This window comes from Macrotis lagotis, chromosome X (assembly GCF_037893015.1).
Source record: "Macrotis lagotis isolate mMagLag1 chromosome X, bilby.v1.9.chrom.fasta, whole genome shotgun sequence".
Taxonomy (NCBI): domain Eukaryota; kingdom Metazoa; phylum Chordata; class Mammalia; order Peramelemorphia; family Peramelidae; genus Macrotis; species Macrotis lagotis.
In genome coordinates, this window is record NC_133666.1 from 246,696,240 (window position 1) to 246,708,355 (window position 12,116).

Consider the following 12,116-nt stretch of genomic DNA (forward strand, 5'->3'; position numbering starts at 1 on the left):
CTTTTTCAAGCCTTTTCCTCTCTCCTCAAGTGACCCACCATAATCCCAAACCTATTAGAGAACATTTAAGTAGAATATCACCTTTCCTACAAAACTGAGGTAATTTACCAATAGGTTCCTTTTCTCCCATTCTCATTTCGCTTCCCTCTGATGTCATTCTTCATACTCTCTACTACTCTTCATTGTCTGATCATAGATACTTTCTAGCTGTGGACCTTTTTCACAGAGTCCTTCTTCTAACTAAGGTTCACCATCCCACCTCCCTTCCATCCTCTCCTCTCCCAATCTCCTTTAACAGATTGCTTCCAGTACCACTCCCCTTCACTTCTTTAGTTTCTCCTTATTGGCTCTTTCCCTGCTATCTACAAATTCTGTGTTTCTACTCATCTTGACAGAATTATTCCCAGATTCTATCATCACTGCTAATCATTTTCTTGTATCTTCTTTCTCTCAGCTAACTTCCTTGAAAAAGCATACTCTATACTTAATAAATGCTTTTTGATTATTTTAGTTTAAGCTCCATGCATTCTGAAGTGATTATTGAATAACTAAGAAAAAGCTGATCTAAATGAACTTCTTCCCACTTTCCAATATGATGTTGCAAAAGTTTCTCCAACTACATCCAATCAATATTTATGTGCCCATTCCTATGCAGGATGTTCTAATTTTAGGGGAAAGTACAATAGTAAAGAAGACTTCCTTCTTTCCAATAAGTTAATGAGGACAAGACTAATAACTCAGTGACAGAACATATATCTCAAAGGAGCAGAACAGAAATATTCCATTGGACAAGTGAGAAAGATGAATGGAATCAAAAAGTACAGGAATCTGTTTTAACTTATAACAATGTTAGATTAGCCTGGGAAGATACCATTTTGAAAGAAGAGACAATGAACAGATTGAAGATTGTTGTGGGCATAGACATTCAATAAGACTGTATTGTCATAGAGAGCATATTTATCATTTCAGAAAGATATTGCTAAAATTGGGAGGTTGGTATTCCCTTGTAAAGCAGGAACCCTCTATTAAGTAGGAAGGTCTGAAAGTAGCAAAGCCAGCCTTTTCAAACAAACCCAGACCTAGAAAGAGGGCTGCCATCCAGTCAGATTTAGCCTCTGACATTATAGCCTCAAGCAAATCTCTTGCCCTCCTGGAAATTTCCTTATCTCTCCCTTTTTAAATGTCCTAAGAGTTAGGATACCTTTCTCCTAACTATCTCCTAGAAGTTAAGGAGGAAAAAAGTGCTTTTGTATACCTTAGAAGAAATACAGTAAAAGATGTGAAAGGAAAAAAATCTTAATTTCCAAATGACTTACATTTCTTGATATCATATAAGATAGGTATTTTTTTTTTTGGCAAGGCAAATGGGGTTAAGTGGCTTGCCTAAGGCCACACAGCTAGGTGATAGGTATTTATTTTAAGAAAAACTGCATGAATTCTTAATTTTCTGTTGCTTCTCTTTTTTTTTCTTAGATTCAAGCCTGGTACAAAATGATATTTGCAAGAAGACAGTACATTTCACGGCAGGAACATTTCAAAAAACATGTAAGACAAAATTTTTTCTCCTTAATAACATAAAACTCATAATATGGTAGACGATAAGAGTTTAGTGCTTTATTGAATCTATGTTTTTATTAACTTAGATACAACCTTCATTGGTACAGATCATCACTCATATTCTTATTCTGTATGGGATTATTGTCCATGGTCTCCCATAAATCCTCCATTGGAGCCTTTGCCCAATATTTAGAACTACTTCATCTGGTTCTTTCTCTGCTGAGGACAAGGACAGTAATTGGGTTGCCTTCCTTGTATCCCCTAATCTTGCTACATGACTGCTTTACTTCTCTTTCTTTCTGATTATATATTATGTAGACATAACATTATTTACTTAGAGTGAAATCTCATAAATTTGGACTCCTTGGAAGGAAAACCAGGTTTAACTTTTGAAACAACAAAATTGTTGTACATTTATTTACACGTGTGCACTTAAAGAACTGAGATTATGTTATCTTCAGTAACTACACTAACTACTAATAACATTTGGTTTTGGTTTTTTAATGGATTTCCCTTGAGAAAGCTGTGAACATTGGGAGAGGCAGAGCTTTTTAATAGAAAGATTTATAATTAGTGCCTTATTTACATGCTAATACTATAGTGAAGTCTTTAAGTCTTTAAATGGTTCTTCAGAATTTTGAGCATTTTTTCCTTCATCTCATTTGCATTATTTATTTGTTTAGAGCATTTGTAGATAAGGGAAAGAAAAACCTCAGTCAGCTGCTGTCCACATGTCACATATTCCAAATTTAGGGATATTAAAAATTAATGGTAATTTGCAGACGTTTTCTGGGTTGTGACTATTCTCAATTTTTTTCCAGATTGATAAAATTGTGAAACTTCAGTCCTATATAAGGGCATTCCAAGCTAGAGTTGATTATAAGACACTGGGTAAGTAGAATCATTTTGGAAATAGAGCATTAATTCTTTTGCAAAATTTTTAAATTTTTTTTAATTTTACATTTTTTCCCCAAATCTCTTTTCCCTCCCCCAACTTCCCACAGAAGGCACTCTGATAAGTCTTTACATTGTTTCCACACTATACATTGATCAAAATTGAATGTATTGAGAGAGGGAAATCATATCCTTAAGGAAAAAATAAATATAAGAAATAGCAAAATTACATAATAAGATAACTTTAAAAAAAAATAAAGATAATAGTCTTTGGTCTTTGTTTAAACTCCATAATTCTTTCCCTGAATACAGATGCTATTCTCCATTGCAGAGATCCTAAAATTGTTCCTGATTGTTGCTTTGATGAAAAGAGCAAGTCCATTAAGATTGATCATCAACTCCATATTGCTGTGTACAGTGTTCTTCTGGTTCTGCTCACCTCATTCAGTATCAGTTCAGAGCATGAATTCTTTTGAAACAAAAAAGCAGAATTTGAATAACCTATCAATTCTTATTCAGCCCACTGTCCTAAGAGTAGCATTTGAAAAAAGGCACTTATCTCAGCATTAGTATTTATGTGAAAAGGAAACTGTTAGTCCTTTTTTTTTTGGTTAGGGAAAAGTAGATTTCATTTTTCTAAAAAAGATGTAATATCATTTTTTATGTATTCAGTTTGAATTTCAGTTTATATATTCATTTGAAGAGTCAGGGATATTCTACAAGATATATAAGCTTGGATATTATTCACCTCTACTTTAATTTTATGTTTTATCAGTCACCTGGCTGACCTATGCTTGTAAAGAAGAGTATTGCGGGGACAGCTAGGTGGTGATAGAGCACCGGCCCTGGAGTCAGGAGTACCTGAGTTCAAATCCAGCCTCAGACACTTAATAATTACCTAGCTGTGTGGCCTTGGGCAAGCCACTTAACCCCATTGCCTTGCAAACCGCCCCCCCCCCAAAAAAAAGAGTATTGCTGGGATGTTAGCAAAAGCCTCAAGTGTGAGCTGTGGTATAGTGTAGGGATGGAAAGAGGGCAGTGCCAAGATTGTTCATAAGATCTTGGAGGAGTCACTTTAGTTTCCTGTACCTAGTTTTACTTAAAAATAAAATGAAAAAAGGGGAACTGGATTGAAATCTCTAAGATTCTCTCCTTGATCTGAAGGCTAAAATCCTAAGATAAATTAATATCATATAGACAAAAAGTAATGTTGGTAGTAATGATCAGAAGAATTTCTTCCTTTTAAAGATATTTTTTATTACTAGAAACGTAACATTCACAACACATAATTAACTAAAGCAATAGAATTACAAAGAAATGGAAAAAGACTTTTATGAAGCAAGTGACAAAAGTAGAATAAGAACAACATGTAAATTTACTCTTGCATACAAAACAATCAATTATAGCAAGACTGTCCCACCTTACTTTTAAAAAAGTTTTTATTGAAACAATAGACAATATATTTTGATTTGCCATTTAAGTGAGAGCTCTGTAGTAGCTTGGCTTCATTTAATAGAGCATTTCATAAACCCACAGAGGGTCATATAGAATCCCATGGTTGGTCACATTTTGGACAGTCCTGATTACAGTAATTATAGAAATGTCAAAGTATATGTATTGATTTGGAGGGAGATAGATCAAAGCATTTTTTTATTCTTTGCTATAAATACTTATGCATATGTACTAGGTACATATGTATATTTATGGATTTAACACGTGTTTAATTTTTAAAAGACAACAGTTTAAATTTTAGGATTTTAGTTGAGATTTCCCTAATGTAGTGGGTGATTGTGTGTCCATTAGTATTTGTTTTTCTTGCCTAGAGAAGCAGAAAGAATCAAACAGCCCACTAAACATTTTTCTTAATATGTGGTTCCAAGGTTCAAACAATCAAGATCTAATTTTCCCACCCACAGGAATTGAAATCATGCAAACAAATTAAACTGTATGCATTCTTCTTTCTCCACAGTGAATGATAAAAATCCTCCTTTGTCTGTTGTGTGCAAATTTTTTCATCTGTTGGACCTAAGTGATTTAGATTTACAGGAAGAACTGGAAAGGACAAGATTAAGGGCAGAAGTTGTTACCAAAATCAGGGCTAATCAACAGCTGGAAAAAGACCTGAATTTGATGGACATCAAGATTGGCCTGCTGGTAAAAAACAGGATCACTCTGCAGGTCAGTTGGATTTTCCCAACCTTTTTCTAGTAAAGGCGTATATAGAGAAGATATACGCACATGCACACAAACACAGTGCTACTTTTCAACTAAACTCATTTAGAATTCAGAGTGAATTGTTTAAGGTTCACTTGCCATTTTTTATTATAAATGGAATATCTCAACTTCCCTCTTGTGTTTAATTTCTAATAGTTACTTTGGGGTTCATTATTTTAATGAACTAGGTCATGATCCCTTAAGTTTCATATATTTTATACTGTCATAAGAGAATTCTATTTTCTAAGGGAGTTCTATCTCATTTCCCCCCAAACTTCATTAAAATATATTGGAATACTTGGAATTGTGGCACATGGTCATATTCCCTGCTTTGGGGGAAGTTCAGGCTCAGAACTCTGACATTCTGAACTAAAGTCTAAGTGTCCTCATTCATTCCAACTCCAATATGGTAAGCTTCTGGGAGCAGAGAAGCCACCAGGCTACCTAAGGCAGAGGGAACTGGCCCAACCAAGAAGTGGAGCTGGTCAAAATGTCTGTACTGATCAGCAGTAGGACTGGTTCTGTGAGTGGCTACAGCATTTCCAGCCTGGACAAGATAGGAAATGTCACATATACTATGTGCTTTTTTATCTCTCTTAGCCACCAAAAATAGAAACTTAACATGACACAGATTATATACAGATACATATACATATACATATATATATATATATATATATATATACATATAAATCTGTGTGTATATATATCTACATACACACATATGTGTGTGTGTGTGTGTGTGTGTGTGTGTTTGTATTTATGTTTGAATTAGTCCCTATATAAATGCGTCAAAACTATGGGTAACAAATCTTCTGAGGGTATGATATAGGGGGAAAAACTCTGAATTTGGAGTCAAGGTACGTACATTTGAATTCTAGACCTACTACTTAATAGCTTCCTGGAGGCAGGTGGTGGTGCAGTGAATTGAGCGCTGGGCCTGTAGTCTGACTTAAATTCAAATCTGGATTAAAATATGTGTGGAATGCTAGACAAATCACTTAACTTCCTTTTGCCTCAGTTTCCTCAATTGTAAATGGAGATTAAGGCACCTATCTCACAAGGTTGTTATGAGGGTATGATGAGATTAATATTCATGAAATATGCCCTTAGCACAGTCCTTGGTCCATAATAGACCCTTTATAAATTCTTATTCCTCCTATTCTGAAGTTTGATTCATCATTTAATACCTGTTTTCTTGGTTTCCTCTTCTGTAAAATGAAGAGCTTGGACTAGAAGAACTTTAATTTCCCTTTGAGTTCATAATCACGTTCTTTAACAGGACTGGACCATGTACCTCATACCAGCACACTGAAAAATATCATGAAGTTGTGACAGTCAGGAAAAAATGACCATTTGTTCCAGATTCTGGCTTAGGAAAAACAAACAGACAAACAAATCCAGTTATTCAGGAGGTTCAAAAAGTCTTAGTGTAGTTTTAAATTCTTAAATTAAGGTTAATAACTTTAATTGAAAATTGAAACCTGTTTGTCCTTTATTTTTGTGATCCATTTAGTGCTTTCTTGGTAAAAATAATGAAGTAATTTGCCATTACCTTCTTCAGCTCATTTTATATCTGAGAAAACTGAGGTAGACATAGTTAAGTGATTTTCCTTGAGTCACACAACTAGGTAGGGTCTGAAGTTAAATTTGAACTCAAGTCTTTCGGACTCTTAAGTCCTATGACCTATCCACTACACCACCTAGCTGCCCTTGTTTTCCTTATTAAAGTTTAAAATGATAAAAGGATTTTTGGATAACTTGAGTTTATATTTCTTTCCAGACTCCCATAAAGAAATCCTAAAGTAGAAGGTTGGGGAGGGGAGGGATAGAAGGAGAATTTTGAGTGCAACTCTGAAATAAGAATTGGTGAGAAGGAGCAACAGTTGGCTGGTGACTGGATAAAGCTAAGCTCTAATTCAATTAAGCAAGTATTTATGAAACACCTCATAATAGTTATAGGAGTAAAAAATAGTTCCTGCCTTAAAACAGACGTTGTACCATAAAGAGAGGAGGTAATGGTAGAGAGGAAGTACTAATAAATGGGGAAACTTTAAGAGACTTCAGAGGAGGTGACGTGGCTAAATGAGTAGGGAGAAGTGATATTGTAGAGCATCTTCTAAGAAATAGACCCTTGGGAGTGAGTTTCATTAAAAAATAATCATAAACTCAGATGAAGAGAAAACCTAGTCAAGAAAGTTATTTTCTCCTCTTCATTTTTTCTTTTCTCCATCCAGGAGTTTACATTATAGACTTTTAAATTCTGTTCTTAGTAGGCAGGACAGAGTCCCCTGATAGAAAGCCATTTGGTTTATGGAGTATTGTTTGAGACTTGACTTTTTTGTTTGTTTTGTTTTGAGTCATAATTATCAGAACAAGACAGATGTTCAGTTATTGCTTCCTGCCCTTCATTTCCTGCCCTCTTCCAAATAGACACCTCAGTGATTTATGGGGTAGAACATTCTACTAAAGAGTCATATGGGGGTGGCTAGGTGGCGTAGTAGATAAAGCACCAGCCCTGGAGTCAGGAGCCTGGGTTCCAATCCGGTCTCAGACACTTAATAATTACCTAGCTATGTGGCCTTGGGCAAGCCACTTAACCCCATTTGCCTTGAAAAAAACCTAAAAAAAAAAAGTCATAAGGAACAAAAATTTTAAATTACTAAGGAATTCATAAGTTAGCCATACCCATTACAGGAGTGCATTTCCTACCTCACTGCCTTATAAAACTCTTAAGCAATGAAGTGTTTACATTCAGTCATCTCTTTCTTCCTTCTCTCATATGCTTTTAGAATGTATTGCATTTTTTGATCTGTTTCTGCAATGCCTAAAACCAATAGCAACTTTAGTTATGTACCTTTGAATATAATATGTGCTTAAAACTTCTCTGATTGGATTAAATTCATTTCCAATAATTGTACCAATGCTAAAAGTAAAGGAGGTATTAGGGAAACCTAGGGATGATTATAAACCTCAAAGATATAGGAGGTTGGATGGCAGCCTCGGAATCAGGAAACTCTTGGTTGACGTCTAATATCATGGTGGCTATGTAATGGGAAAATTTATGCAGCTTTACCATGCCCCCAGACAACTGTAAGTTGCAGCACAGTTGTTGGGTTGCTGTAGTCAAGGGAGTCTTCTCCCTCTGGGTTCCCTGTAGAAATAAAATCACAGATCTGAAAAGTTGGGAGAACTGAAGGGTGGGGGGCTCTACAATTGGATATTTCATTTTCCATATCCCTTCTATAAAAGCACTTAATTGTTAGAATACAATTTATATAATTTTGTAAATTGCCCTTAACAATAGTGTAGGATATGAAATTCAACATTGTTTTAGTCAAATGAGAAGTTCAGAAGGATACCTCTTGGTTTTCTTTTTAAACCCCAAAGATGTTAATCATGTTTTTTTCTCCATATATAAACAGGAAATGTTTTCTTTTTTTTTAAAGAGGCTTAGTTGTAAAACTAAATAGTTTGAATACTTGAGACCTCCTAGGAATCCAGTCATAGCAAATTCTCTGATCTTTAAAATGTTTTGGGAGTTTTAAAACTTTCAGGAAGGCAAAACCATAATCTCATCCATTACGGCATTACCTTTTATCAAATTCTTGTATATTCTGGATATATGAACCAATCTTCATGGAGGTACTTCATGAGAGATGATATCACTTGGTTTCTAGGTAATACGAACTTGGTATTATATATTTAAGCAAAGGACATTTTAAAATCTACAAATTTCAGCATTTAGTGTATATTATTTTAAGTCAATATAATGAGTATAGACTTAGAATATTAAGTTTAAAAATAAGAATAACTCTTATGTTAAGCAGATGCAAAATGACTAATTATTTTAAAATCAGAAATTGTGCAGGGTATTGTTTTATGCACAAAAATCCTAAGTGACTGGGGATAGAGATCTGAAATAAAGCATCAAAGTTATAGGAAAGTGACTGTAGAGTCATATGACTGTGTTGCCTCACTTGAATCCAATTCACACAGAATTTCACTTAGTGATGCTATTGGTCCTCTGCAAACAACAGCAAGAAAAACTAATAATGAGTAATAACAACTTATATTTGTATGTTATTTTCAGGTTTGCAAAGCACTTTTACATATTTCATCTTGTTTCTCACAACATATTTGTGAGGAAAGTGCTATTGTAAATTCCCATTATACAGATAGGGAAAATGAGGCACAGAGGTTAAATGATTTGCCCAGGACTCATAGTAAGAATTGGAGATACAATATGGAAATATGATACATATTTCATCTTACTTGTTTCTCACAACAGATTTGTGAGGAAAGTGCTATTGTAAATTCCCATTATACAGATAGGGAAAATGAGGCACAGAGGTTAAATGATTTGCCCAGGACTCATAGTAAGAATTGGAGATATGACTCAAACGCAGATCTTCCTGATTCCAAGCCTAGAAATATAGCTATTTTGCCACCTAGTTACTTAACCATATTCTCTGCTACATAGATTAATTTTATTATAAAATAGACTACTCTAACCACAATGGAGGCATATTCAGTATTTAGAGTTCATATGTTTATAAGAGAGTAAGATCCTAAGCAAAATTTGCCTGACTGTGCAAATAGAGAAAATTTGGAACAGTTTATCTTAAGTTGAGAGGAAAATGGAAAAAAAGAATTCCAATCTAAGTTTAGAAAGCAGAAAACTGTCCCTGGGCTGCAGGAGAGGAGGAAGAATGGAATCCATAAGGCTGATAAGCAGAGGAGCCAGTAGCAATTATAACTGTCATAGTCTATAAAACCAGAGGCTGTCACTTCTGCAAAATAACTCTGTTGGAAAATAGTAATGAGTTAATAGAACATGAAGAAGAGAAAGAACATATTTCTTATCTTTGGATCCTTAGTAACCACTACCTCATCTACCTCGCCCTCCTCCTAAAAAACTCCAACAATTTTCTGCTTTCAATATTCTTAGCATTTATAATTCTTCTCTCACTGCATAGTTTGTAATGACTTGTTGGCTAGCTATTTTTTTCAAGATGTGATTGAGGTTCTGATTAATTAGAACAGCTGTAGATTTAGGAATGAATCTATTCATCAAATTAAATGAAAAATCAATTGAGGCTACTTCCTTCTTCCTTCTCTCCATGGAATACTGCAAAAAAAAGCATTAGTTTTAGAGTTAGAGGATCTGTGTTCAAATTCTGTCTCTGACACTTATTATTAATGTGTGATCTTTGAGTAAATAACACAGCCTTCCTAGAAGTCAGTTTCCTTATCTCTATGATGAAGAGGTTGAATTAATAATAATAATAATAATGTTTGTCCTTCATTATTGAAGAAGACTGTGACATCAGGGAGGTGATACCATGACAAGGATGTGAATTGTATTTGAGTGAGTGGGTGCTGTGCTAAGTCACTAGCCTCATTTTCTCCCTCAGAACCATCTGGGTCCAGTGACCAGTTATGAATCAGGATGACTGGAGATGGCCCTGGATGCCAAGCAATCAGAGTAAAGTACTTTGTCTAAGGTCACACAGCTAGTAAGTGTCAGAGGTTGTATTCAAACTCCTGTCCTCCTGATTCCAAGGCCAGTGCTCTATCCCCTGCACCACCCAGCTATCCTAAGTTGGAAGAAGAGGTACCCCAAGTATGATGAGATAGCATACTTAATTAAAGAATAAAGAGGATTAAATTTTTTGTTTCTTTACAGGATGTTATTTCACATAGGAAGAAGATGAACAAGAAAAAATGTGAAGAACTGTTGCTGGTGAATGAAAAACAAGGAATTAAAAGTCTGAGCAAGGAGAAAAGGAAAAAACTGGAAGCCTATCAGCAGCTGTTCTACCTTCTACAGGTAAGAGCATCTTGTTTCCAAGTGTAGTTTACTGATCAAACCACCTTGTTCCATTGTCTGTAAATTATACCTTTATAGATGATTTTTTTATTCTTCATTTACTTATTTAAGAAACATCACAAATCTATAATAGCACGAGTAAATACTCTGAGTCAAGGAAAAATGAAAGTTGTGGGGAGAAGGAATTCTTTGTAAATGACTTTATTCATTTCTAATATTCTGATTACTATTTTGTAAGTGAATAGTTTTTTTTTAATGATGCTAGTAGAAAAGGAAGAGGTTAAACAGAATGGGGACTGAACTATAATTTGAATGAGTAATCAATCCACACCAACCCTAAACTAAGAAAATATGGGGGGGGGCCAGCTAGGTGGCACAGTGGATCAGGAGTCAGGAGTACCTGAGTTCAAATCTGGCCTCAGACACTTGATAATTACCTAGCTGTGTGGCCTTGGGCAAGCCACTTAACCCCATTGCCTTGCAAAAACTAAAAAAAATATAAACAAACAAAAAATGGGCTACCACCCAGAGTGAGGGAAAGTAAGGGACAAAGGTATGAGACAGAGATAGTAGACCTAATCTAACCCAGATTCTATGATTAATACTTGAGGGTATCCTCTGTGTTAATCCTACCTTTTCCTAAAGAAAATTGGTGCCTTGGGGTGGGGTGGGGGGAACAATAAATTTTTATTTTTGATCTCTAGGGTAGAACTTTCAGTACTGATTTTCTGTTTCCTAGGCTCCCAGAAAGAGCTTTTGGCTCTAATTGGTATAGCTGGTTTGGGGCCTACCTTTTTTCCAGTTCTTCACCCCTAATCATGACTTCTATCTCAAAATTTGCATGCTGTTGATTTCAGATATTGGTAGTAGTCCCTATTTTCTTAGTTTAGAATTGGCATGGATCCATTGGCATGGATCCCATTCAAAATAGATAAGCAAATGTGATATTAATGCAAATACATTATGACTAATGGAAAACTACTTACATTCATAGTCTGTTATAATCATAATAATAAAATGTAGCACTTTGAGGTTTGAAAATAATATATATGGGGGCAGTTAGGTGGCACAATGGATGGAGCACTGGTTCTGGAGTCAGGAGGATCTGAGTGCAAATGTGACCTCAGACAACTCAATTACTTAGCTGTGTGACTTTGGGTAAGTCACTTAACCCTATTGCCTTAAATAAAAAAAAATTAAATGATATATATATGTCTGTATGTACACATACATACACACAATTTGATCCTTAAGACAATTGTGTGAGATTGGTGCTATTATTACATACTGCACAGATGAGGAAGCTAAGGTCCAAAGAAACTGAGTTAGAACTAAAACCTGTCTTTTTATTTCCAGTCCAATGCTCTATCATACTTCCTCCCTCTCTGAAACTCCCTTGGCAATTTGAGTTACTTCCTTTTAGGAAACTGACCCTTAATCTTTCTTAGAAGACCAGCTATCATTCAGGAATGATACTTATATATGACTTAGGGCAGGAAAAGACCTTCGAAGTTATCTTGAAGTCCAGCATCCTCAACTTATCAATGGGAACAATGAAGTTTAGGGAAGAGAAATGTCTTTCTCAATGTCACAGAGGTAGTGAGTAACAAAATCAAGA

The 12,116-nt window shown here is 35.1% G+C and overlaps 1 protein-coding gene across 2 annotated transcripts in view; it reads left to right on the top strand.

Moving 5' to 3' along the window:
• The window catches only part of IQGAP2 (IQ motif containing GTPase activating protein 2), a 347,950-nt gene that overhangs the window by 285,426 nt on the left and 50,408 nt on the right, over positions 1-12,116 (top strand). For both annotated transcript variants that reach the window (XM_074204624.1, XM_074204625.1), the window contains 4 exons: positions 1,474-1,545; positions 2,379-2,448; positions 4,421-4,629; positions 10,355-10,498. In XM_074204624.1, the coding sequence (XP_074060725.1) occupies positions 1,474-1,545; positions 2,379-2,448; positions 4,421-4,629; positions 10,355-10,498 (495 nt within the window). The remainder of the gene's footprint in view (positions 1-1,473; positions 1,546-2,378; positions 2,449-4,420; positions 4,630-10,354; positions 10,499-12,116) is intronic.